General features: G+C 45.9%; 3 protein-coding genes across 3 annotated transcripts; all 3 read right to left on the reverse strand.

Moving 5' to 3' along the window:
- Nucleotides 1–1,188: 1,188 nt before the first annotated feature.
- Nucleotides 1,189–10,043, reverse strand: slc35f1 (solute carrier family 35 member F1). The gene is made up of 8 exons (XM_069684303.1): nt 9,949–10,043; nt 8,006–8,181; nt 7,641–7,768; nt 6,208–6,367; nt 5,958–6,114; nt 5,782–5,834; nt 5,544–5,698; nt 1,189–1,941 (listed from the first exon to the last, which is right to left on the reverse strand). The coding sequence occupies exons 1-8, from the start codon at nt 10,041–10,043 to the stop codon at nt 1,708–1,710; spliced, it is 1,158 nt and encodes a 385-aa protein (XP_069540404.1). The 3' UTR covers nt 1,189–1,707.
- A 5,957-nt stretch (nt 10,044–16,000) lies between these two features.
- Nucleotides 16,001–22,706, reverse strand: nus1 (NUS1 dehydrodolichyl diphosphate synthase subunit). Its single transcript, XM_069684398.1, has 5 exons — nt 22,169–22,706; nt 21,002–21,133; nt 18,297–18,449; nt 18,109–18,208; nt 16,001–16,563 (listed from the first exon to the last, which is right to left on the reverse strand). The coding sequence occupies exons 1-5, from the start codon at nt 22,566–22,568 to the stop codon at nt 16,473–16,475; spliced, it is 876 nt and encodes a 291-aa protein (XP_069540499.1). The 5' UTR covers nt 22,569–22,706; the 3' UTR covers nt 16,001–16,472.
- A 1,690-nt stretch (nt 22,707–24,396) lies between these two features.
- On the reverse strand, nt 24,397–27,991 carry LOC138611319 (mRNA decay activator protein ZFP36L1-like). Its single transcript, XM_069684354.1, has 2 exons — nt 27,837–27,991; nt 24,397–26,740 (listed from the first exon to the last, which is right to left on the reverse strand). The coding sequence occupies exons 1-2, from the start codon at nt 27,888–27,890 to the stop codon at nt 25,826–25,828; spliced, it is 969 nt and encodes a 322-aa protein (XP_069540455.1). The 5' UTR covers nt 27,891–27,991; the 3' UTR covers nt 24,397–25,825.

A 27,991-nucleotide genomic window follows, 5' to 3' on the forward strand; every position in this document is an offset into this window, starting at 1 on the left:
CATTTAACCACTTCTTAGCTAACACGGCCATCTGTTTCACAATAGGCTACTATAGGAAGGGAGCAAAGCTGAGAAATATCAGCATCTTGAACATGTCTACCACTGAGCCACAGCTGCCCCAGAGGTGACACCTGTATGTGATCACGCCAACAGTGTAAACTTTACTGTCTCTTCACACGTCTTCAGACATTAGCGTCAGTCTTTTGTATAATAAGATTATATCTGGACCACCCATGTTTCCTTTACAAAATGAAGACCTGACAGGAACCAATAATGTTTAGTTTTTATTTTCAGATTAATCATCAGTCCATGTATTTTTATTTTCTGTCTCTTCTATTCATCAGGGTTAATGCTGCTGTAAAGCCTTCTTAAAACAGTCCACAATGCGGAGGGTTAATATACTGACTGTTTGAGGTGTAAATGTAGTTGAGCTGAATGAGATCATAACATATTTGTACCACACTATAAAATACCCTCCATGTGAAAAATACACTGATGCACTATATACAAACAAGTATATGTGATAGTAAGATCAATCAATGATCCATCACCCTTTAATGAACTTATATGGAGACTAAACCAGGAGCCTATTTTTTTTAACAAATGTTGGGTCTAAATGTCTATTAGATGTAAAAAGTGTGTGAATGTCTCCAGTAGATGTGTTCATCCTGCAGCAGTGGAACAGGCTGTAATGGCTGCAACATCATCCTTGTGGGCAAATGTGTCCAAAGTACATAAGGAACGTTACATCACTCTCTTCACAGTCACCAGACAGAACTGTGATTTACCTCATCGCAAGAGTTTATAGTCTGCTGCCTCGATAGTTATTGTGTGACTTTGGTGTTTTAAATGGATGAATCGGATCCAACACAGTTTAGTGTAACACACAATAACCAAAACAAAGCAACAGACAGAGGCAGCAGCAGAGCAGCAGCTCCTGTTACCTCCAGAGGTAAAATCCCTGTTTTTACCAATGGAGTCTGGTGTGTGTGCAGAGAGCGATGTAATGTCTGTTTGTGGTTAAAAAAACAAAAAGGTCTATCTCTGTAGGGATCCTTTCTGTAATGTTGTCACACACTTAGAATAACAATCTGAGCCTGTCAGTGGAAACAACAAGAACTTTTAGTGGACGCACTTTGATCCATCAAGGATTATGTTGCAGCCATTACAGCCTGTTTCACTGCTGCAGGATGAACACATCTACTGGAGACAACACTTTATTTTCATTTAGTGACGTAAGTAGACCCAGGGTGACCTGACTCTGTTTCTTTATGAATGACCGTGCTTGGTGGATTTAAAAACACCGTAAGAAATGAAACAAACACCACTTTAGCATTTACAGAAATTCAGCACAAACATTGTTGGCAGATATAAAAAAGAAAGCAGGATATAAAATAAAATAATATAAATAATATCTATTTACATGAACGATGATTTTCAGTCACTACTGTCTACTCACAGTCTTTGATCACAGTGAACGAACATCTTCTCTCTGCTACTTGTTTTAATGAAACTTTGTTCAGTCAGTGTTCAGGTGCATGAGCAGGTGGAGACTCTGTCCCTCCATCAGGCCATAAAATGAAATCCTTCCAGCCGCTCCGATCAGCAGGTCTGGGTACTGTCTGTATACGACTGTGGGCAGGCCCTGCAGGCTGCCGCTGAGTCTCTGATCCACCAGACCGACAGACCAAACCCCCTCACATCCTCTCAGGCTACTCGTACAGGAAGTTCCTCCCCAAGCTCCGGGCCCAGGCTGGTGTAGGTGACGGAGGGCTCTGGGGCTCCAGGACTGAGCGGGGACCGGTCGGGGGCCGGCTGGCTCGTTGTGTTCCTGAACTGCTTGTAGACTCGGGGGTCCTGGGCCACGTAGGTAGAGGAGGAGGAGTAAAGGACCAGACCCAGGATGATGATGAAGAACGACAGCAGATAGAGGCCTGAGAACTGCAACGTACAGACACACAGACTGTTTCTATACTGCTGCTTTATACTGCTACGTTTAAACACACACATATAACCCGGGTGTGAGGGCCAGTGACTGGAACACACCGGATCCAACGCTTATTGTTGCTGTCAGTGTCCTCCTGAGGAACTGATCTCGGGGTCAGTCCTACCTCCCCTCCCTGGCCCTGCCCTGAGGCTGTTTTAAGATGCTCCAAATCATTTAACAACTGTATGATTGTGACAAAAGAACAAGCGTCTTTCTCTACAAAGGTGGCCATTGACCATGTCACACTGCCTCATTTCGAAAAGCATTCTGGGCATTTTCTACTTCCACTCAGTTTTGGAGTCTGCATCATCAATCTCAGTTTGTTAATGTTCATGATGTGTCCTCTATGCACACCAAAGTTAGTCATGGAGTTCTACAAGGTTCTGTGCTCGGACCGATTCTTTTTACCTTATATATGCTTCCTCTAGATAATATCATGAGGAAACACTCCATTAATTTTCATTGTTATGCAGATGATACTCAATTATACTTATCTATGAAGCCAGACGAAACCAATCAGCTATCCAAACTAGAAGCATGCCTTAAGGACATAAAGATCTGGATGACTAGAAACTTTCTGCTACTTAATTCAGACAAAACTGAAGTTATTGTGCTCGGCCCAAAACACCTCAGAGATTCTTTCTCTAATGATATAGCTGCCCTAGATGGCATCAGCCTGGCATCCAGCACTACTGTTAGGAATCTGGGAGTTCTGTTTGATCAGGATATGTCCTTCATCTCCCACATAAAACAAATATCAAGGACAGCCTTCTTTCATCTTTCATGATTTCAGCAAAAATCAGACACATCTTGTCTCAAAACGATGGAGAAAAACTAGTCCATGCATTCGTTACTTCCAGGCTGGATTATTGTAACTCGTTACTATCAGGCTGCCCTAATAAGTCACTATAAACTCTGCAGCTGGTACAAAATGCTGCAGCACGTGTGCTGACAAGAACTAGGAAGAGAGAGCACATCTCTCCTGTATTAGCCTCTCTGCACTGGCTTCCTGTAAAATCTAGAATACAATTTAAAATCCTTCTTCTTACTTACAAAGCTCTTAATGGTCAGGCACCATCATATCTTAAAGAGCTCATAGTGCCATATTACCCCTCTAGAACATTGCGCTCCCAGGATGCAGGCCTGCTTGTGGTACCTAAAGTCTGTGAGAGTAGTGTGGGATCCCCCCCCCCCATGTCTTCTGGTCCAATTAACATTACTAACCACACATCTTCCCGGGAGTTCTTGTGCTCCCTTGTCTTGAAGGTTCCTGGGGATCGTTGCTGCAGACCACCTGCTGCTGTGGACCTGCTCGACTGCAACAACTACTAACATCAGCCTTCACCATAGTATCATTATTGTTGCTGCTAATGTTAATAGTAGACCTGTTGACTTCAACTGTTACAATTACAATTACCTCAGCCTTTATCATTACTCTGCTTCTCTCGCTAATTTATGTTTTGCTAATCTTCACACTAGTGTACCACTATTATTAGCATTGTGACCATAAGTATGTATTACCTGTTGTTGTTCATGTAACAAGGACATATGTTGTTGTGGTAACAAGAACATATGTTGTTGTTGCTCTCTTTGCCTGTCTCTATCCTGCATCTCCTTCTATCCCATTTTCGGCCCATCCAGTCGAGGCAGATGGCTGTTCAACATGAGTCTGGTTCTGCTCGAGGTTTCTGCCTGTTAAAAGGAAGTTTTTCTGCCAATGTGCCGAATATTGCTAAGTGCTACTCATGGTGATTCATGTTGGGCCTCTCTTTAAATAACTTAACAAAGAGTCGGTCTAGACCTGCTCTTTCTGTAAAGTGTCTCGAGATAACTCTGGTTATGATTTGGTGCTATACAAATACAATTTGATTTGATTTGATCTGAAAACACTCCATTTGGAAGGGTCGTTTAGAGGGCTAGATAACATCTATCCATTGATCCCCAAAAGAAACCGGATACCTACTGTACATGGCAGGTAGTCATGCTCCATGTTACTGCCTCAAAGCATTCTGGGTATTACTACCACTCTGCTTGGAATCTGCATCTGGAAGCGCTTCATTTAGAGTGCCGTGTGGAGGCTTTGACGACCACTACCCCTCGATCCCCACCGACATGGGACAACATCTTACGCAGTGCAAAACCCAGGGGTAGGGCCCAGAGGGGACGGGGACGTGGGCCTAGATCTACTCCACTTCAGTGTGCCTTCATGAGCAGCCAGAACCTTGACGTTCAAATGAACACTCACACGGTCAGCAGAGAAGTGCTCTCTAAATGTTCCTGTGTCCTCTAAAAGACACTGGACAGTGTGGTGATGGTCACACATACATCAGCTTAGGCTTGGCTGTTAACCCGCTCAGGTTGAGAGCCTGATGCGTCTCATGCAGATGCTGAAAGTTTCCTTGTGTGTCTGTATGAGATGCAGAGGACTGTGACAACCTGTTCTTGTGAGTAAACATCAACTCATTGTCACAATCTTCATCACATTTGAGGCTTTTGCAGACATTCAGCAGTGACCTGATGGTTCTCCTCAGCATCATAGGCCCTGAACACACCTGGTATCAACATGTGGTTGTCGTGATCGGATCACAGGTGGACAGCCTTAACCACAGGTGTGAACACACCCAGGACAGATTGAAGACACATTCAGATCCGATCACTCAGGCCACATACAGGGGTGGTCTGGGACGCATTTATCCACATACGTCTGGTAGTGTGAACGCACGTGTCCTGGGCCACATTAAGCACCGCCCACTCTGCCCGTATCCACGGCAACGATCACGTGGATACAGAGAAGACCACTAGCCTCTCTTTCCTGTCTGATTTAACATTTCTCTGCTGTGTCTCGTGTTATTGTGTGTGTGTTTATTCAGTAAGGAGACTGCATTCACGTTTTTAATACAGGACGATCCTGAACCCACGAGGGGGGGAGACGGCGCGGGTTGAGATATGATTCACGATCATTTTATCACTGTTTGTAAATCAAGTGATCCACTTATCAGAGTTTTAATCACGCAGCGCAGTGAGGACACAGATCTGTGTTTCTGTGAACAACCTTTATAAAGAATAAACTACATCTTGCTGTGAATGAGATGAGCCGGACCCACGAGTAGTCTATCAGAGTTATCATGCCGCGCAGGGAGGAGACAGGCTGACCACTTGTGATCAGATCACCCAGGACCCATGTTAACACCAGGTGTGTCAAGGGCCATAGAACAGACTCTGACAAAAGAAAGACCTGAAGGTGTGCCCCCTACAATGAACAGGGCTGGGGGCTCTGTTTGCTGGCATACTTTGGGTTCACTGATCCTTCAGAGGGAGGGATCACTGCAGATCAATACAAGATACTTCTGAGTGATGACAGTCCTTTCACTTCTACACACCTGTTCCCACTTTGTTTTCACAGCCGATACCTTGACCTTCAACAGCCAACTCACCAGAACCTCAGGCGGTCTGTAACTGCAGCAGTCAAAGTCGATGACTGACAAAGCTGGATGGCGACAGTTGGGTCAGTGATGGGGGTTTATAATGCGACAGTTGATTGGCAGTGTGATGGTACCTTGTAGTGGAAGAGGAAGAGGCCGCAGAAGAGGCTGTACAGGTCAGCTGTGAGCAGAGACAGGTTGACTGAGGCAGCACTCGTCCTCTTCATCACCACCGGCATGAAGCTGTACAGACTGAACATGAAGGCACTGAACCCGACATAGAACAGACCTGCAAACACACACAGGGAACACAGCATTTACTTATGTGTTAGATATTGAGGTAATATCTCTACTGCATTTGAGCATGCTCACCTATCTGCCAGTCCCAGGGAACCTTCAGCAGCTCCTTGTGCTCCATGATGGCCCTGAAACAGCGCTCACACACATTCACACTCTTAATCCTCTGTAAGCTTGGACATGTGTTATTACAACTTAGAAAATAACAAGTTAACACCCTCTCATCACTGTCCCTGAGCACACAAACTCACAGCTGGATGCCGCTGAAGAAGGATCCAAACAGTCCCATCATGCCAAGGAACTCGACCCGGCTCAGGTTCTTCACGATGAACTCCTCACAGACGTTGGAGATCCCGTACAGCGTCGCTCCTCCCAGAACCAACAGATCCCCGAACAGCTTCTGCTCTCCTGAACAGACGGTGAATAACTGAGAGGATGAGGAGGGACAGAGGCCCGAGAGAGACCTGGACACACATCCACATGAGCGTTTGGGGTACTCACCGAGGCCCTGCTGCCGACCCAGCAGGATGTCGGCTCCCACCATGCAGCCCACTCCCAGCAGACACAGTCCTGCTCCCACAAAGTGAACAGCCTTGTACCTGACCAAGAGGAAGAACCAGGACAGCAGCAGGACCACCGGGATCACAAAGCAGTCCAGCAGCTGAGAGGAGGGACGGACAGACACAGCATCATGAATGAACTTAAGTAGGGTTTAACTTGTTCAGGCTCAAATCTCCTACCAGGAAGAAAAGTGTCACGGATATATGAACTTCATATTTACAGCAGCTAAATGAGCCGTCTGCTGGGGCCAGGAGAGAGCTGTGGATTGTGTTGACTCGTGCTGAGCAGGTAAAGCCTACCATAACGCTGCTGATGGTCTACACAGTGGTAATCTCTATTTATAGATTCTGCATTAAAATACGTGACTGGATTTTGGTATCGGAAGTGTTTTGGTTTCTGTTTGTAGTTTGTGTTTGAAGTCCGAGCAGGACTGACCAATCACGTGGCAGAAGGTACAGGTGTATGCAAGAAAGACAGTGGAGTGGTGAGCAAAAGCATAACACCATCCCAGCTTCCAACAGCAGCCATCTGACAACGATTTATCTTTGTATGAATCTCTGTACACTAATCTCTATTTTAAGATTCTACATAGTAGAAGGGAAGGCGAGTGTTCTGGTTTCTGTTTGAACTTGAAGGCCAAGTAATATTGACCAATCACGTATCAGCAGGCTGCGGCGTATGCAGGAAATACAGTCCGTGAGGAGAGCAAAAGCAGACCGAACATAATCCGCCATCATGCCATCCCGGCTCCCATCAGCGTGACCTGACGACGATTTAGCTTCTTATTAATCTCTATAAACAGACATCTGCATGCTAACAGCTAACAAGCTAGATCTAAAATCTAACTTGAGATGAATTCCCTTGATGCTGTGTCACGCAAGCCGTTCAGCGTTCAGATATCCCGACTTTCTCGAATGCATCAGATGGATCCGACCTCCATTCAACAAACGAGCATTTTAAACGTTTTCTTCTCCTCTTGAGGACAGACCTGACAAAACTTGAATTGTTACTTCTTACCAATCTGCATCATGATGTTGAAATTTGGGCGAAGGTAAGACCCGTTAATAACGAGTCAATCACAAGAGAACGGTTTCTCTTTCTGTAACAATGCAGCACGCGGAAAAGGAAGTCGTTTATCGCTTACCGCCCGGCACGTTCACCGGTGTCCCCAGAGACTGTATCGTCTCTGACTACAGCCGATGGGACCCCAGGTTGCTAGAAAACATCTGCATGTGAGTGCAGCTATCAATCTGCTCTTAGACGTGACATATGCCCCAAACAAAGCCACCAGACTCCATTGTCAAAAACAGGAATGCACCAGTTCGTTAGTTAGTTAGTTAGTTAGTTTAACCAGCATTTAAACACACACTGACCTGAACACTGGACAGTGTGGTGTACTGGTAAGCTTTCAGGACCAGGTAGTTGGCCTCAATGTCTATCAGACCCAGGATCATGTATTTCCACCAGCGCTGCTTCAGAATGGCCAGCAGGTTCCCCTCACCTGGTGACAGAGACAGAGACAGGAAGGATAAGGAAGACAAGTGTGTTCAATATCCACACTCATACAGTCTGTCCTGTACGGCCTCCTGGTTTAGTGCATGGTTTCACTTGGAGTTGGATCAAGACCCCACCTAGTTTTCACAATAAGTATAATAATACACAGACACACACACACACACACACACACACACACACACACACACACACACACACACACACACACACACACACAGTGTACCTTGCCTGACAGCCAGTGTGGTGGTGTAGACCAGGAACAGCAGGATGTAGTTGAGGAAGCTCTGGAACACAGGTGTGTTAGCGTGGAAGTCATCAGCTAGGTACTTGCTGGTCAGCCCGATGGCACAGATGAGCAGGGACAGAACCTGACCCAGAGCCAGCGTCACCAGCAGCTCCCTGCACAGGACATGAGCACAGAGATACCAGGGTTTCACCAGAGGAGCTTCAGAATCACTGTGAGGACGGTGTTCACCACTTGGGGGCAGCAGAAGCTGTGAAAACAACATCAGCCAGAGAGGAGAGACCACTCTACTGACCCTCCCTCAAGCTAAAGAGGGAACACCTAACCCAAGACCAGGAGATGATCTTTAGAGACTGTCCACGACCCTCTCCACTCACAGGGAGAAGCAGTTGACATTGTGGACAGCCTGGGGATCCTATCCTTCATGTCTAATCACCTGACAAGGACCTCTTACACCTCTCACCTGGCAAGAAGGCACAACAGAGACTCCTCTTTAGAATGAGCTCAAACAGGCCCAGCTCCCACAGACTTCTGCTCAACCTCTTTGGGACCTCCATCCAGAGCATCTGGACCACCTGTGTCACGGTGAGGTGCGCCAGCTCCACGCTCGCTGAGCGGAGGGACCTGCACCGAGCAGTGAAGGCGTCCCAACGCATTGTCGGGATGAAGCTGCCAAACCTGGACCCCATCTCTGCCACACATCTCAGGAAGACGGCCAGCATCATCAGCGGGGACACCACACACCGCTGACACTCACTGTTTAGTGTCCCTTTAAAGTTTTCATAGCTCTATGTTTACCTTATTTATTGTTCTGTTTACTGCACAGGAGACAAGCCAGATTTCATTGTACCTACAGTGACAAAGCTCATTGTGTTCTGTCACCACAGACACAGCATGAAGCCTCAGAGATATTCTTCAGGTCCTCAAGGTAGCTACCTGTCAATCACAGGTAGCCTGCCCTAAACCCTCCCCTGCTTTCTGGTCCGTGTGACTCTAAATGGGAGCATCAGTGACTAAATGAACATCATGCTGTGTTGAAGAAGACTTAAGACGATAAACTCATCAGGAACATGTTTATTGAGGGAATAAATCAGGAGAGCTGGAGGACAATTTTCTCATAGACTTCTATAGAATCATATTTCTTTTACATCCAGTGTAGTGCCCCCTGCTGGACATGAGAGAGAATACAGGTCCACCTCTTATAAACAGTCTGCTAGAGGACGTGATGCTGGACAGGGGACGAATCAGAGGAAGGAACAACAGGCAGGTGTCTCCATCGTTACCGAGAGGACAAATGGTTACGTTCACCTGCTTACACGTTTGTTCTGTCTGAATGCTTTTAATGAAGGTTTCATTACAATAACATCACACACACACACACACACACACACACACACACACACACACACACACACACAGTGACATGTGCCAGATCTGTTGGTCTCATATTCAGTGCTAGCAGCCAGACAGTCTGTCCAACAGCTCCGAGCTGCCCGAGCACACAAGAGGCTGACAGGCAGCAGATGGCACGAGAGGGTCGCTGTGTTTGTGTGTGTGTGTGTGTGTGTGTGAGAGAGAGAGAGAGAGAGAGAGAGAGTGATCCAGGTATGATGGAGGCTCTCGCGCAGACATCAGCCATTGTTGCAAACCTGCACACAGAGCCAGCACCGCCGCGTGCAGGAATGCTGTTCCAACAAACGCACATACGCACACACAAACACAAATACACACACACACTAACACGCACACACACGTTCACATCTGTTGCACGTCACGCCTCGTGCAGCGGTGTGTGAACATGTTACAGGTTGTGAGAAACAAAGCAGCTGCAGCCCGCAGAGCTAAGCCGCTGCAGCCGCGTGCACTGAACTAATACAGCTCCTTCATCATCATCATCATCATCATCACCACCTCGGTCCTACCTGGTGAGGAGTCTGCGGAGCCGCTGCAGGAGGCTCGGCGCTGGGCTGCCCGCCCCTCTGGGAGCGCTCTCCACCGTGGAGACCACAGAGATCATCCTCACACCGAGATCAGATCATTCTGCGCCGAGGAGGAGGAGAGAGGAGGAGAGAGGAGGACCAGGCAGGAGCGAGGAGAGAGGAGAGAGGAGGAGGACACCAAGGAGAGGAAGGAGACCGAGCTGGTCTCCGTGTAGCAGCTCAGTCGGACACAGATCTGTGCGGTGTGTGTGCGTGTGTGTGTGTGTGTCCGGGATCCAGTAGCAGCTTCTTGATCATGCAGTAGCAGGTCTGACCAGCAGGTGGCGTCGTTTCACACAGACTCCTCCTGTTATGAAGACGTAATGGATCATGTAAACATGTGCCAGAGTCACGTGGACACACGCAGGTTACAGGATGTATGAGTGCTAATAAACTTACAATTATGTGATGTCATTCTGATCCATTAAAACGTCAGAACATCCATCAAGCCACGCCCACTCAGACGTACAGAGTGTGTAAACTCACGGAGCTGCTGGGTGAGTCTCTGACTGTATGTCTGATGACCACATGCGATAGAAGTTAAACATCTGTTCCCAGCTCAGGCATGAATTTCTGTTTCGCTAAAACTTGTTTAGAGTTTAACTTGTAACAGCCAGCTTGGACCAAATGTGAGCATGGTTTAAAAAAACTTACAAGTAAATTCTTCAAGAAAGCCATTAATAGGCTGTCCCTAAAATCACCTTTGTTTTTAAAGATAATCACTGAGGCGGCAGCAGCTTATGAGGAATGTATCTGACATCAGCCTTCATATTTTGTCAAAACTATGCATCAACATGAGGATTTGATTCGGCCTTCATAGTTTTTCTGATTGTCCTGTAAATCTAACACTCAATCCAACAAACATTAGCTTCATATTTACTCTTATCATCAAAATATTCATTAAAACATATCAAGTCTCAATCTTTCAATATGGTATGAGCACACTGATGAGTGACATGAATGAAACATGATTCAGTGAAACAGAAAGACAGAGGGTGATAATCAGAGTTTGTTTTTTCTTTTTTCTGACTGGATGTTGGGCTGGCATTTCGTCTGTATCGTAGACTGTATAAAAAGATGGACGACATGACAGCTCCCTAAAAGTGAAGCCAAAACGTTTCGGGCGCCCCCTGCTGACTGGCTGCAGTATAGCTCATAAAGCCCGCCTCCTCCATGTTAACAGATGGGACATGAGTCAAACTATAAAATCAAAATACACGTCAAATACATTTTTCTCAAACATGGTTTCTGTCATTATAGTTAGTTCTTATCATGCTGATTTACGTCCAAGTGTTCATTTTTCTGACAAGTTTATTTTTAATTAGTTATTTGATGCTGTAAAAATGATGATTGACAGCTCTGTTGACAAATTCGGCTCCTGCAGCCGATCAGTTCCGGGTGAGCAGAGCGGAGGACGATCCTCGAGTGGAAACGTAACTAAAACAATCACTACAGTCATTGAAGTTTCTATACCTGTGAACGTTAACCTCAGACCAACACAGAGAAGCTGTTCTGCTGTTAAACAACAAGGTGTGCGGGATCCTTGCTGTTTTTTCGGTAAGTTAAGTGCGTGTTTGGGTTAGCGGAAGTGGCTACGGCCGCTTCACTCGCCGATCTCTACTGCGCAATCACTGGCTCCATATGACGTCACCATCGCAAGATGGCAGCGCCTATCACAGGGGCTATTTTGGCATCACTTACGCACAATGGGAGCAGATGGAGACGTCATCCATCTATATATACAGTCATTGGTTTGTATCATTACTCGAACCCCCTCCATCCACCACATCACTCCTGTCCTCCAACAGCTCCACTGGCACCCGGTTCAGTTCCGTATTCAATTCAAAGTCCTCCTGTTAACATTCAAGGCCATCCACAACCTCGCCCCCCCATATCTGTCCGACCTCCTCCATGTTCCCACTCCCTCCCGCTCCCTCAGATCCTCTTCCTCCTTACACCTGTCTGTCCCCTCCGCCCGTCTCACCGCGATGGGGAGCAGAGCCTTCATTACCACCCCAACTCACAAACATCGATTCATTCCCGGATTTTAAATCAAAACTCAAAACACATCTGTTTAAATCTGCCTATTCCACATGACGCTAATTGCTTTGTCACTTTTGTTTTTCTTGTTTTGTTTGTTTTTTCTCTCTCTTTTAATGTGTATTTTATATATATATATATATATATCTATGTACGGTGTCCTTGAGTGCTGAGAAAGGCGCCTTCAAATAAAATTATTATTATTATTTTTATCTTGCTCTTTAGATTCTTTCCTCTGTTCACCTTAGACTGCTGTATATAAGAAGTGGACGTAGCCAATGTGATGTTAGTAAGTAAAGCTTTATTTATTGAGCTCTTTTTAAAACACCAGGTTACAGAGTGCTTCACAAACATGGAATAAAAACAAACAAGACCAAACTTAAACACAAGAAAGGGATGCAGAGCTACGAGGCTCCTCTATACAAAGGAGCCTTTAGCAACTTCTTGAATCCATCCAAAGATTCAGCGGATCTGAGGGATTGTGGGAGATGATGAGATAACAAATGCACCATCACCTTTTAGAAGAGCAGAGGGACGAGAAGTAGAGTATGGGACGAGGAGGTCTGAAATGTAGCTGGGGCGAGCTCATGCAGGGCTTTATATGTACTTATCAGGATCTAGTATTCATTCTGAATTTTACAGGAAGCCGATGTCCCCTACTGACACCTCCTTATGAAGCCGCCATCTTGGCATTTTGGCCCTCACCATCTTGCAGCAAAAAGTAACCATATTTGGACAAGAGGATGGACACTCAGAGTCTATCCTGGTGGACACGTCATGGCCTTTTTACAACTTGTCACTCAGATATCCGAGCCCTAAAGAAACCCTGCTTTACCCTCACACTGATTTTACAAACTAGTGATTCAAACTCTGAAACTCCAGATTGAGACCATAAACTCGGAGGAAAATGTTGAGTGAGCTAATGAATCATTTTCTCGTAGACATACAGTCCTGTGAAAGTCTGCCCCGTCGGCTTGACTTCTGAAACAGAGAGCCTTCAGCCATTCGGGTTTTTAGCCAGTGTTAGCCCTGAGCTGTTGGTTCTTATCTCTGCCTCAGTGACTCGTCATTCCTTAATGTCCTGTCTCTCTCTGCCTCTGTGCTGTTGTGGCATTGTAATGTCGGAAAATATTGAACATTAAATAGCACTAAGAATTATTCATATTCAATTCTTTGATTGAGTTATCAACCAAAAAGTGTAAAATATTCAACCCTGTTTAAATAAAGCGTGACAGGGTTGAGCTCTTTGGCTAATAGTAGGTAAGACTCAGTTTTGAGCTCAGCTTATTGCACCACTGGGCAGAAGACAAGGAGCTTTAATGACAGGAACAGAACCTCTGTATGAACAGTCAGTTTCTCTTTGAGAACATTAAAGCTTTATTTATTATCACCCTGAGACAAAGAGTCTGAGTGCAGCACGTCCTCCTGTTCGAACACGTGAAGCTTCAGTCACAGAACAGCTGAAGGAGAGCAGGACCTGCAGCTGAAAGCTCAAACGCTTCTCCTCCTTTTTAAGGACAAACACACTTTGATCATTTGTTGTCTCGAGCTGAAGAGGAGAAATATCACTTTCATGATCTCAGTTATTAAAGACACTGTTTCATGGAGGAAACCTGCTGTCAATAAAAACATCAAAATAAGACTAAAGGTTCTTCAGAGAACATCCAGAGAAGAGCAGGACCTCACTGACTCCATCAGCGTCTCCAGTGATCAGGTGACAGGTGTGTCTGTATGGAGCTCACTGTAGTGTAGTCTGTAGTCCACCCCTTACAGTGCCAGTCAGGACAGCTGGGGGTAAAACACAGAGGCTATCCCTGCTACCAGGATTATGCAGCAGCCCTGACCCTGTCCTGGAGGAGCTCCCGCAGAGTCCTCATTAGCCAGACGAGCCACAGAACAAAAAGGACCTGAGAGATCTGAAGCATCGAGAGTTAGAGTTGTTCCAATGTTAGTTTCTGAAATGCCTCAAATCCAGCCTCTAACGTGGGCTTCAGTGAGGATGCCCGTCTGGTACCAAAACCCTCTGTTGTTCTTTGTAGTCCAAACGCAGCACCGACCCACCCACCCATAATTCATGTTTGTTCAAAGCTCACTACAGCACTATGAACCCAAGCTAATGACAAGCTCTAATGATCTAATGACAGTGAGATGAGAGGATGCTGAAATAACTACATCATGATGCAGGTTTGTAAAAAGTCTGAGTTCATGCTTTGTTAGGTCTGTCTGCAAGACTACACTCTACACTACTTTAAAATGACTGTTTTTTGAATGGAGTTTGGTTTGACCATTTCTGATGCTACATGTGGACGTCTGAGAGGCTGAGCTTCTCACATGAGCACAAATGTAGGTCTTTGTATATAATTACAACATGTGACAGGATGAATAAACGGTGGTACTCGCAGAGAGCAAACTGTCAGCATCACTGTTTGATCATGAAGCTGTTGCATGTTAAATATCTGCAGACAGCGCCTGTCTGTCAGCAGCATGCACTAACCATCTTTGTTCACCTCATATCTAACACATGATAAACATGAATATTTGTTTTTGGTTACATGACAGCCCCTCTGAGAGAAGATCAAATATTGATACGTGAGATTAATATATTATTAAATAATCCCTGATAGAAATGAATCTGATAAACTTAAGTGGAACATTGTGGTCAGGGCCTGGCTGCAGGTTAATAACCTCCGATCTGTGTAACAGGTAAATATTAAAAGGTCACAGTTCAGTGAAAGTAACGAAGCCAAAGAAAAACCAGGAAGTGGGTCTGACATGTTTAATGTTTTTATTTCCACTTGTTTAAAGCTGCTGTGAGGAACTTTCAGTTTGTGTTGATTTTGGCGCCCCCTGTGGACAAAGACGTACATCTTATCTCTTTGCTCATTTTGTCCTGTACGTGCTTCAGTGGTGGTTTGTAACAACAAATCTCATCCTGCTTTCTTTCACAGTCAAATGTATCACTCACACTTTACATTTCTGCCCCGGAAAATGTAAACAAAGGCAGCGTGCAGTTAATCGCTTTGTCTGACACCTACCACCACCACCACCAGCAGTCTCAGGCATTAAAAATAACTCTATAGAAATAATGAGTCTTGTTGCTGATGCTCTGGTTTGCTTTTGTAGCTCATATAGAGTCATCAGAATTGAATTCAGTCTGTTTCATAACCAGCGAAAAACTCCTCACAGGAGCTTTAAGTCAGCTACAAGTTTGTTTCCAACCTGTCCAATCGTCTACCTGCTCAGATTCTGCACCTGTCACTCCCCTTCTCAGTGATGTCATCAGATCAGCTGGTGGTGATGCAAAGACTCAAATATCGCTCCAGTAGATTGTTTCAGTCTGCAGCAGTAAAACGGGCTTTTATTTCTTTTTTTATTTTTAACACAAGCAGACGTTACATCGCTCTCCAAACACACCAGACTCCATGTAGAAAAATGGTGATTTTACCTCACAGATCACAGGAGCTGCTGGTCTAAAGCTTCCTCTACTGGTAGGTTAGTTTGTGTTATTGTGTGTTACACAGGTATTGTGTGGGATCCAAACTAACCATTCTAAACACCAAAGCACCACAATAACACAAACTAACTAACAAATGAAGGCAGCAGAAGAGCAGCAGCTCCTGTGCTGTGTGAGGTAAAATCACTGTTTTTGTCAATGGAGTCTGATGTGTGTGCGGAGAGCGATCTAACGTCTGTCTGTGGTTAAAGAAGAATCCTCTTCCTCTGACGTCATTACAGAAAGGATCCCTACAGAGACAGAGCTTTTTGTTACAGACACTCAGAACAATCTGAGCCTGTCAGTGGAAACAACAAGAACTTTTAGAGGACGCACTTTGATCCATCAAGAATTATGTTGCAGACATTACAGCCTGTTTTACTGCTGCAGGCTGAGGTTTAAAGATACTGGATTATATTTCATTACAGTGAAACTGACTCGTCTGTAGCAGAGACACTCTCAGACAGTGCATTCGTTTATTTCAGAGCTCAGTCAGTCACACAGGAAGCGTCTGCAGCAACATGAACACATGAACACATGAACACATGGCTGTAAGCTGGAGGCCACAGGGACGAACACAGAGCCACAGAGAGCTCTCTCTCTCTCTCTCATATTTACACATCATGAAGTCTCTGTCCCGAGCTGGGAGCAGCACAAAGCTCTGATTCTCCTGGGCTGTGATCGGACAGACGTCTGGTCCTCAGCAGGAAACAGCAGCTGGAGTCTGCCTGACAAACAGCAGCCGGAGGGTCCCGCAGACAGAGCGGGGTCTGTCTCAGTCTGCCCATGTTCACGTCCTGGAATGTGAGCTCGTTATGAGAACAGAGCTGGTGACAGGATGTCAGCTGTCTTTGTCTGTGTGTGTCAAAGACGCAGAGAGGACAAGGCCGCTCCACACTTCCTCTGCACGTGCTCACACCTGGGCGGCTGCTCGTCACTGACCGAGCCGCTGCTGACAGGAGCCGTACCTCTGCAGAGCGCCCAGCAGATCCTCATACGACACGTTTCTGTGGGAGGGCAGCGAGCTGAGGACACAGAGAGACACACACTTTACACACAGGAAGTAACATACTGTGCACAACCAGAGAGTAACACACAGCTACACAGAGAGGCTGACACTGCCATCTGCTGGTCACACTGAGGAGGCACTCTGCTGTCTTTATGTCACACTCACACACACCTGAAGAGTCTCAGGCTGTGAGACCTCACACAGACCAGGGCTGCTTCCCAAGTCTCTTAAATTGCATCCATGTTCCCTTCACTTGCGTCTTTCACTTGCGTCTTAGTCCCTCACACCAGAGATGCAAGGAGAGACGCGAGGAAACCAAGAGAGGAGAGAGGAAACGAGGGAATGTTTTTTAAGAGACATGAGACGTCCTTCGATGAAGCGTCACGTGCTGCGACGTCCGTTTGTGATGATCGCGTCATCTGATCACCGCTGGATCAGCTGTCAGTCTGCTTTAACAGCTGTTTGTGTCTGTACACATGTGCTCTGTATTAATTCTAATAAAACACAGTAACAGTGTTTTCTCTCTGTAACCTGTTACCTGTGTAACAAACACCTGCACATGAAGAACAGGCTGCAGTCTGTGTTCCTGCTGCAGAGCCAGACGGACATTTCCTACCAGCACTGTGTCTTTATATTATTTGTTCATTATTTACATTTTTGATCACTGATCATCTGATCTGAATTAATTATGTAATAAGTCCAAATACTGTCTGTTCATGAACAATGAAAATGATTTATTAGGCTCAAAGTTTCAGGATAAATAGAACTCACGTCACGCTGATCAAACCCGACCTCACTGATGATCACTCTCACACGTAAAAAGTGTTACCTGCTGACAGAGAGACTCTCCTGCTCCCTCTGAATTCATTCATTCATCTGTAAGGGAAATAACTGATCATGACAAGAGGTATTTTTTTAGATTAAATTTAATAGAAATTAATCTGTTTTTGCTGCTTTTGATTTTTAGATGATTTGTACTCAGATGTTGACTCAGAAAACAAATCTGCAGTTATTCACTGCATTTTATATATTTTACGTTATGATCAATATTTCGTTCTAAACGATCTCAGCTTGTCAAATACCAACTCATTATACCGACGTTGTTTATAGTCGGTTTCAAGGCGCCCTGTAAAGTCTGTTTTAAGGTCCGCTTCTTCCTCTCTGCGGTATGAAACTCCGGTGATGTTGTGAAGTTTCACATCAGTCCGATCTGCTGCAGCGTCCAATCACTAACTGATCTCTAATAAGGGGGCGTGTCGGCCAGTAAAAGACTTCCGTGGAGGCTGCTCTCGTGTATCCTCGCTTGTCGCTCCTCGGAACTCCAGCAGCGATAAGAGCTTTGAGACGGCCCTCAATATGGCGGCTCCTGAACTACTTCCGGTAGTTCATGAGTTCATGACCTCACATACAGGAGCAACACACCTCCTCTAACACGGGCAGTAAAGTGTCTGACAGTGACGTCAATTCAAATGTTGCTTAGTTAACGACTGAAATCAGAGCTGCACTCATTAAAATATACACATTAAGACAGACAGACAGGCACACAGGCAGGCAGACTTACATGAACTCAGTGAGTCGGATGTGCCAGGGCAGGAAGCCCAGCGTGCTGTCCACAGGACCGAACTTCAGCACCAGCTCAGGGTCTGGAACGTTCTTCGACTCTGGAAGCACACAGGAAGTACATCATCAGACAGACAGACATTTCCTGCATGTCCACACTGCTGATGATGGACAGACAGTGTGAGGTACCTCTGAGCAGAGAGTCCAGCATGGTGACGCTGATGTCTTTGGAGCTCCTCTCTCTGTTCTCCACAGAGCGACAGAGCTGCTGAGCCGCCTGCACGATGCTCTGCTTCCCGTCCTCCGGACACAGCAGCTTCACCGCAGGCCGACACGACACCACTGACAGACAGACAGGGAGAGACAGACAGACACACACATTAGACATGATCACCTGAAACCTGCAGTGGAATGAACACACACCATCAGTGAGCCTACAGACTTTGTTGGTCCACATGGCATACAAAGAATATTCATGTCATATATGACAAATCAACAGAGTGACGCCTCCTGTCTTTGATCCTATCTTTGAGCCTTTCAGACCGGGTTGTTCTCAAGCTACAAGTGACTGTGATGAGGACATTACAATGTTTGTATACCTGATCTGTGTATACCTAATGTGTGTACCTGTGGTGTGTGTACCTGAGGTGTCAGGTACAGAAACAGACGTTACATCACTCTCTGCCCACACACCAGACTCCATTCACAAAAACTGTGATTTTACCTCACAGAGCGCAGGAGCTGCTGCTCTGCTGCTGCCTCCACCTGTTAGCTAGAGTTACTGGATGTAAATGAAGAGTTGGATCTGAACTAAGCAGTGAAGAAGTCACACAACAACACAAACAAACAGTGTTAACCCGACCTGTCGGCCCAGGTGTAAACACACTGAGATGATGTGAGACAGAAGCCTGAGGATGTTATCGGGGTGTCAGCTTATGTCTTTGTGTCCCTGAAGAAAATAACCCCCCCTCCCCCCACAGAGGAATGTGAAACCCCACCCCAACACAAAGACGGATCACAACCTGCAGGTTTCCTCCAGGATCCTCTGCTTCTACAGTCACACTAAGCTGTTTGTTAAGGATCGTGTGTGTGTGTGCAGCGTGTTAACAAACATCACACTGTTCTTACACATGAGGACTAAACCATAAAACACACAGTCACAGTCACTCAGCTGTTCATGCATTGAGTGGGAGGGGGAGCAAAAACACTGCTGCTTTACATTTCTACAACTCATCTTATTTAACAGTGTAATATATATCATATATTGATAAATAAAGCAATATTTATATAATATAATGATAAAGCTGTAGCCTGATGTGGGCGGGGCTTTAAATAACAACAATGAGTTCGAGCCATAGACTGTATGAAAAGATGGACGACATGACAGCTCCCTAAAAGTGAAGCCAAAACATTTCGGGTGCCCCCTGCTGACTGGCTGCAGTATAGGTCATAAAGCCCGCCTCCTCCATGTTAACAGATGGGACATGAGTCAAACTATAAAATCAAAACACACGCCAAATACATTTTTCTCAAACATGGTTTCTGTCATTATAGTTTGTTCTTATCATGCTGATTTACGTCCAAGGGTTCATTTTTCTGAAAAGTTTAATTTCAATTAGTTATTTGTTCCTGTCAAAATGATGACTGACAGCTCTGTTGACAAATTCGGCTCCTGCAGCCGATCAGTTCCGGGTGAGCAGAGCGGAGGACGATCCTCGAGTGGAAACGTAACAAAAACAATCACTACAGTCAGTGAAGTTTCCATACCTGTGAACGTTAACCTCAGACCAACACAGAGAAGCTGTTCTGCTGTTAAACAACAAGATGGCAGCGCCTATCACAGGGGCTATTTTGGCATCAATTTCGTACAATGGGAGCAGATGGAGATGCGTCGTCCATCTATATATACAGTCATTGGTTCGAGCAGGTCACACAGAGGACTCTGTGTTTATGTGCTCTGTGGTGACCAGGTCAGCTGTTTACATGCAGCACGTCACTAATCTCATTTATGACTGTGACACACACACACACACACTACAGACCCACAGCTGATTATGGAGACTGGAGGGGCTGTAAACGATGCTAGAGGGACCACTGAGCTAACATGCTAAGCCTGCTAACACACCAGCGGTTTGTAGTTGCACCTGTGGGCTCCATGACTCGTCTGCTTTTGTTGAGTCAGAACATAAAATAAAAACATAAGGACTTTAAATAAACTGTTTATACCTTTAATCAATGCTGACTCTGTTCTACAGCGAGCACAGAGAGGGAACCTGACAGGTGAATGAAGGGAGGCACAACATGACATATTCAGTTTACTGTTGTTGTTTGCTTTAGTTAATTTATTCTTTATGAAACGTTCGGACAACAACTGAACTCTGAGTGTCCCTGTTTCTATTATGAAGCTGCCGGTGTTGTGTCAGAGTCTGTGCCCCTGTCAGGAGGCGGTCTGTGGGTGGGGTCACGTTTAGGTGCAGCAGGTCAATGAAGGTGACACAAATATGACACAACACCTGGGGGGACAACGGGGTGAGATTCAAGAGATGTTTGTTTAAGAAGGGACATCGAGCGAGGATGGGGGTGTTACATCTGTGTACACACTGAATACACACTCTGCCCCGCTCTCCCACCCCCAACACACACACACACACACATACACACGTCCCCAAACAAACCCAGTCCCCAGTCTCATTCCAGCTGAGGACAGTGACCTGCTCTCTGACAGACTCACAGACGATGGATCACTGCATGTTGTTATCCCCCCTCACACTGACCTTGCCCCTCTCCTCTCACCTCCATGTGTCTACACAGCAGACAAGTGCGAGTGTTTCACCATCTTCTGACATGTAAGACTCAGTCACCTGCAGAAAGCTGTCAAGTGAAATGCTCCTCACCGTGCTGCTGGTGTGTGTCGCTGCCATTACTCAGCATCTCCACGTTGTACTTGGATCCTTCAACGCCCAGCAGGTCCTGCTGCTGCCTCACGATCTCCTCCAACATGCGGGAGTTATTCTTCTGGAAAACACCTAAAGATGATGAGCACATTGTTAATGCAGCACACTGTACAAACCCATGATCATATATTCCACTGCTGGGGGGGGGAGAGTACAGGCGAGGTGTCTCACCTGAGAGCACGGCAGTGACAGATACAATCACAAAGGTAATAAAACAGCCTGTACAGGAACAGACTGTGTGTGTCACACACTGAAATAAACCAGTTTATCACCAGTTCATCAGAAACAGTCTGTCTCACTACATGACAGGCTGTCACCATACAGGAGTCCATTCAGACTCATTACCTGAGCAGGGCTGACTCAGCTGTACGCCTGTGTTATACCTCAGCTGTGTGTGAATCTTAATATGTATTACCATTTTAAATCTCAGCCTTTGTTAAATGTCATCGTACACATACAGTATGTATTATTTCTATACATGGTGTTCCCTCATACTGGAGTATATGTGCAAGTGTGTTCTTATTTTGTACCTTTTTATATTTTCTCTATGCTTATATTTCTGTTGTAGAATTAGAGAACCTTTCCTTACATCTAAACTCTAACTATATAACACTGGGTGTCACATTTAATAAGGAAAACATCAGACAGTATATAATATCAGACATTCAGTAGGGCAGCACCAACACTACAGTCTTATTTAGACGTGTCAGAGACGTGACTGTACAGCTGAGGCCCGTAATGTGGAACAAACTAATATAACCTCTGCAGTCACATGATGACACTGAAATAAGCCCCAGAGGACTAGGGCTCATTTCCCTGGAAGGAGGAGGATCATTTTTATAACTTACATTAAGTAAAAATTATTTAAGTCTAAATACTTCCTAAACATGAAGATCGGCCACTGAGACACTTTATTAAATAGCAGTTTGACAAACTGTGGTGTTTATTTTAAGAAACAAAGAGCAGAATTTACTTCATAATACACTTGAGCACATTCAGCCCTGATATACTGCCTTTATTAGATAAACCAGCAGGACCAAATATCGGTGTGATAACCAGCAGATAACTCGGACACAGACAAGTAATAATAAAGAGTAATATCTGTACCGTGCTGATCGTAGACGCTGACATAGGATATTCCCACGGCCATGCACCACACCACCAGGTTCGCTGTGTCCGTGTAGCTGAGCTCCTCTTCCGCCACCAGCAGGCCGATGTGGACCGGCAGCTTCTCCAGAGACCTGCCGTCAGACAGCCACCGTGCCCGGCGACCTGCAGCGCGGCTCCCGGTCACCGGGTTAGCGTTTGCATCGGGGCTCTGGTTTAACTTCTTCTGCTGGTCCGGGAACCCAGCTAATGCTAACGGCAGTAGCAGAGCGGCCATCGCCCGCTCCCACAACCGGCCCTTCCAGCTCCGGAGCCGGACACGGAGCCAGGAGACCAGCGCTCTGTTGACGTGGACCAGGAGCAGCAGGAGCCGCCATAAAAAGCCGTACAGCAGCGCCATGACAGTCCGTGTCCCCCCGGAGGAAAGCCGTACAGGATAGCCGTCAGATAGTGCAGCACAGGCGACTTCTTTTTCACTGTTATCCGTCTGATAAATCTGTTTCAGCGTTTCTTACAACGCAGTCCGCCCGCCGCCATCTTGAGCTACCCTTAGCAACCCCTGACCTGTGAACCCGCAGCCTGATACACGGAGTTGGCTGATTGGCCAAGATACGAGTGACGTACTGCTGGAGCCGCCTTAACTGTCAAAGCCACATAATACTAGTAAGCTTCTTTTATGGTTCAGAGTCAAACTAAACATAGAAAGTGTCTGTAACCTGACGGGAGATTCAACACCCACAGAGGAGAACAAAGATAGTTTATTCTGACGTAACATCATATCAAATACACTTTTCAGGCAATTTTCATGTGCAGTATTCACTTTAAGTGAGGGAATATAGTGAAAATGAAAGTCTAATTCTCTCATTTGAAGAGAAAAATCAAAACAAAATACTAAATATACGTACATAATTTCACCTTAAGACGTCACTTTGTGGATAAATATCTGTAGTATCTTTCAAATCATCTTTCTTAACTTTAGAAACAAAAGAAATGACAGAGATCTAGTTTGAACAGTTTTAATGTCCACTCTCAGAAACCTGTGAAATAAGTCATTTGTTTAAAAAGCAACAAAAAACTATTTTTGAACAATAGTGAACTGAAAGTGTTGTTATGGCATTAACCTTTTCCAGGAGTGTAATTGTCAGAATAGCAGATGTAGACTGCTGTTACAATAATCAGGTGATGATAATGTTTCCATGAGAAGAACACACTGCTCTTCTCTGTTTGTGATGACATCTGTAGAATAACCAGAGAATGTCTTTAATAGAGAATTTAAGCTGATATTTTACAGTGTTCAGTGTGAACACCTGTAGAATTAATTGATGCAGTGACTGAGTGTTAACTCTTTACCTGCAGTAAGGTGATGAATGGTGTCCTGTCACATCAACCTGTTGGCTGTTGTAATGTCACTTTGTCACCGCTAGATGGCGTGCTGTCACATATGAGTCTGTGCCCCTGTCAGGAGGCGGTCTCTGGGTAGGGTCATGTTTAGGTGCAGCAGGTCAATGAAGGTGACACAAATATGACACAACACCTGGGGGGACAACGGGGTGAGAATCAAGAGATGTTTGTTTAAGAAGGGACATCGAGCGAGGATGGGGGTGTTACATCTGTGTACACACTGAATACACACTCTGCCCCGCTCTCCCACCCCCAACACACTCACACACACACACACACACACACGTCCCCAAACAAACCCAGTCCCCAGTCTCATTCCAGCTGAAGACAGTGACCTGCTCTCTGACAGACTCACAGACGATGGATCACTGCATGTTGTTATCCCCCCTCACACTGACCCTGCCCCTCTCCTCTCACCTCCATGTGTCTACACAGCAGACAAATGCGATGTGGTTTTAAAAACACTGAGAAGTCGGTTGTTAAATTAGCATCTTAATTTAGCAAATTTACTGTGCTGTATGGATTCGCCTTCCAAACCAAGCTAGCACTAGCGTTAGCTGATAACTTACCTCCAGAAAACAAGATGGCGACAGCACAAAGGCTAACTACTGGGTGTCCTCAGGGTGTCCACTTCCTATATACAGTCTATGAGCAGGAGGCAGGAAGTGTTTGAAAGAGAGGTAAAGTCAGTGTTCAGTCTGTGATGTTACAGCAGATATACACTCAGTCACTCTGATAGTGTACCTCCTGCTGCTCTGCTCAGAGCCTTTTTGTTCTCTTGATGAAAGATGAAAGAAGTCACACGTTCAATATAAATACATGTTTATTAGTTTATTCTGTCATTACAAAATAAAGTCAGTGCTACATACAACAGTTCACTGATTACCTGAAACCTGAGCAGCACAGGTGAGACTGTCACACGTCTGGAATGTATCATAGGCACTTCAAACAGACCGAGATAACATCATCGTCACCATCACCAGTCAAAGTGCTGCGAGTCTGTGCGCAACACAGGAGGAACCTTTTCAAAATAAGAGCTTTAAAGATTCCGTCACAGTGACGTGATGATGACGTAATAAAGGTTGTGATGACAAAGGAGCTGCAGCACCATGAAAGTGAGCACAGTGAGGCTAAGTTAGACTGATGTTGAGTGTTAGTGATGCAGACGCTCTGCAGGCTGTTCTCCTGTAACACGCTGACGTGTTGTTGTTTAAAGGTACACACACATTGTTCTTTGGCACAGATTTATCAGCATCAGTTCAGATGTTATAAAAACCTATAATATGGCTATGGCTATGTTTAAGAAAGCAGCCTCCTGAGGACCTTTGTGGAGTCATATATGAGAGCACAGAGAAAAGGTTAACTCACTCACTTTCATATTTGAGTACTCCCTCTGTATCTGTATCAGGGTCAAAGGTCAGTGAGGAGGTCGTTCCTGTGTCTGAAAAACACCTCAGCACAGAGGTTTAAGGCCTTAAAGTTTGACTGTTAACAAATCCATTCACAGTGAATTTCAGTGCTGTGTGCAGACAGGTGAGCAAGGACCAGCAGCTCGTCCACCTGTCAGAGCCCCACCTGCACCCAGAGAGCCCCTCACCTTTAGAGTGAGGTAAAGCAGCTCAGAAAGGTTATAGGCCTCAGACACGGAGCAGGAGGCTGTGAAATCATCAATACTACCACTGTGTTTACATTAAGATTAAAAGTGTCATAAATATCATTAACTGTGAGAAAATAAATATGTCATACTGTTGTGATTAACACAGAGGATCATAATTTAAATATAGAAATATACTCTTTGTTTCTTAGATAAATACTAAATAAAAAAGATCAACAATAAATACATCTGATAAATAAGCAGAGACAGACAGCGCTCTTATTCTGAAGGCTTCAGGAAGTTAACGCCACAATAACAATAATCATCAGAGAGAGAGAGGGCACAGGAGGAGAGCGTCACCGTGACACCGGCGAGGGGACAGGAACAGGAAGCTGGTCATGGTTAGAAGGTAAACAAAGTCTGAGCTTCCTGTCTGCTTCACATGACCCCTGAGGCACTTTGATGATGTCACCATCTCTGCTTCATAAGGAACACTGAGGAGGTCAAAGGTAGTGGCACCACATGTAATGGCTCTGTGAAGATACATCCACCTGTATGACATGACTGTAGAGTGTCCTGTAAACACAGCAGAGAGGAGGAGGAGGAGCAGGAGGAGGGGAAGGAGGAAGGGGAAAACCCCCCAGGCCTGGGGAGCAGTATGTTTAATCATCAGACACAGAGAGCCTGCTGAAGATGGGGAGGCGGCGGGAGGCGTCGAGGAGGGGGGAGTCAGAGCCGCTGTGACTCCCCCAGCTGCTCTGCTCCCCCTCCTCCTGGTCAGACACGGAGTCTGGGGGGCTGGGGGGGCTCTCTGAGGGGGGATGGAAGAAGCAGGGTGAGGGCTCAGACATAGGTGACGGCCTCAGGCCGGGGCCCAACAGCCCGCAGAGGGTTAGTGGGCCGCTGTGCCACTGAGGGAGGTCTTTGGGGGTGTAGGTGGGTGGGGGGGTGAGGGAGGAGGGGCTGTCCTGGGGGCTGCAGCTGGAGAATCCGTTGAAGCTGAAGCTGTGCTGCAGTGGCGGGCGCTGCGTCTGAGTGCGGGTGGGGAGGGGCGGGGGCCCGCGGCGCTCCTCTGGGTGGTGGATGAAGTGGCAGCGGGGGCCGTAGGGGCAGAGCCCGGCCGAGTGGAACGTCCTGCATGGCTCCGTCTTGTATTTGGGGTGTCGGCTCAGACTGCGCAGCTCCAGCACGCCGTGAGCAAACTGACACTTCCCCCCATACTTACAGCAGCCGTGCTCCTCGAATGGACGACACAGCTCCGTCTTATAGCGGCTCGAGGTCACCTGACCTCCTCCCCCCACACACAGTGTCTCCCCCGGCTCAGAGAGGGAGCGCTCACAGACATGATTCTCCTTGTTGTTTCCCAGCGGCACAGACGGATCCACTCTGAAGCTGCTGATGAACTGGCTCTGACTGACGGAGTCATGAAACAGACCTCCTGCAGACGGGACCCCCACCACCCTCCTGTCCAGTAGGGAGCCTATGGGGGGGCCGGATGTCGGGCTGGCACTGGGACATGGGACAGGGTTCAGCTGAGGCCCACCAGGACTGTTGCTGTTGGTGAACATCTTGTTGATCTGTAGAAATAAAGAGTGACAGGTGAATGAAAGCATCTTGCTGTGAGCATCGAGCAGCACATGCAAGTGGGGTCAAACCAAACAACTCGTGAACACGGCACAGAGACAGAAATCAAAGTCGTCACAGGCAGGACTGAGAACTGAACTGGACCTGGTTCCAAGTTAATAAAAACTAGCGATTAATAACATGAGAGCTGAGCTTGGACCTGATGAGCTTCTGTAACAGCAGCAGCTGAAAGATGACTCACTGTGAAGGTAACATGACAGAGCATGTCGGTATATAGAACACTTAGCCCTGATTAGACTGGTGATACAGAGCATCAGGCTGATATTTAAGTAACAAATGTGGATATCTTCCTTTAGTTAACCTTTAAATCACACTGATTGATCATCACTGTTGACAGCACAGTGTTTAAACTACAAAGCAGTCTGTTCGTGTGGCCTGTCTCAGCTCTGACACGGCTCAGTGATTCACATGTACACTTCCCCATGTAGTTACAGGTAACCACACGCTAAAGGCTGACTGTCAGTCTTCTGGCCTTAACCGAACATAAGCAGCGTACGCGCATGCGTGATGGAGCATTTGGAGCGTTTCTGCTTCAAATAAACAAATAAATAAATAAATAATGCTCAAAGACAAATTCACGATTCCACACAGACGGTAGGAGAAGCAAAGAACAGTTCATGCTAGTCAGCATTAAATGGCTAACGATACATGCAGTTATAGACAGATTTACTGTTTAACTAAGTTTAAACTGTGAGAGGACAGACATGTACATTAAGCTTCCTTATTTCAGAGTTAAAGTTATGAAAATGAAAGTGACTACTAATTTAGTACTTTACTTAGTTAATTACTAACTAATGCTAACTTTGCTAACGTGTTTAGCACTAACATTATAAAGTTAGCTAGCAGCGCTGAAGCTTTAAATTTACACTGACAGGTATTCAGGTGCTGAGTGGTCCCGTTCACACCTCTTGTGTCTAACTGTGTGGGTTACTGCAAAACTGAACTTCACATGAAGTTAGAGTGGCTAGGCTAATGTTAGCATGAAAACACTCAGGGGGCTGATTCTTCAAGGTGCTCAACGTCACTTACCTTGTGAGAGACACCTGTGTAGGTGTTTAAAGGAGAGATTAAAGTGTCTGTCATGTCTGTGTGCAGGGTGAGATTATAATTCGGTGTTTATATGCGGTGGTCCAGGTTTCAGTGCTGTCTGCCCAGTTCAGAGCCCCCTCTGCCGAGCTGCGCAC

This window comes from Semicossyphus pulcher, unplaced genomic scaffold (genome assembly GCF_022749685.1).
Source record: "Semicossyphus pulcher isolate SPU_LCO1_2020_fin unplaced genomic scaffold, fSemPul1.0.p SCAF_11, whole genome shotgun sequence".
Taxonomy (NCBI): Eukaryota; Metazoa; Chordata; class Actinopteri; order Labriformes; family Labridae; genus Semicossyphus; species Semicossyphus pulcher.

Excerpts from the sequence above, each read along its gene's own strand:
- slc35f1 (XM_069684303.1), bottom strand. The coding sequence starts at position 10,043 with ATGATCTCTGTGGTCTCCACGGTGGAGAGCGCTCCCAGAGGGGCGGGC. Across the intron at positions 7,769-8,005 it reads CACACTGGCTGTCAGGCAAG|GTGAGGGGAACCTGCTGGCC; the intron begins GTACACTGTGTG and ends CTCTGTCACCAG. Across the intron at positions 5,835-5,957 it reads TTCTTCAGCGGCATCCAGCT|GGCCATCATGGAGCACAAGG; the intron begins GTGAGTTTGTGT and ends GCGCTGTTTCAG.
- nus1 (XM_069684398.1), bottom strand. The coding sequence starts at position 22,568 with ATGGCGCTGCTGTACGGCTTTTTATGGCGGCTCCTGCTGCTCCTGGTC. Across the intron at positions 21,134-22,168 it reads CAGCGTCTACGATCAGCACG|GTGTTTTCCAGAAGAATAAC; the intron begins GTACAGATATTA and ends CATCATCTTTAG. Across the intron at positions 18,209-18,296 it reads GCTGGACTCTCTGCTCAGAG|AGTCGAAGAACGTTCCAGAC; the intron begins GTACCTCACACT and ends GTGTGCTTCCAG.
- LOC138611319 (XM_069684354.1), bottom strand. The coding sequence starts at position 27,890 with ATGACAGACACTTTAATCTCTCCTTTAAACACCTACACAGGTGTCTCT. Across the intron at positions 26,741-27,836 it reads ACACAGGTGTCTCTCACAAG|ATCAACAAGATGTTCACCAA; the intron begins GTAAGTGACGTT and ends TTATTTCTACAG.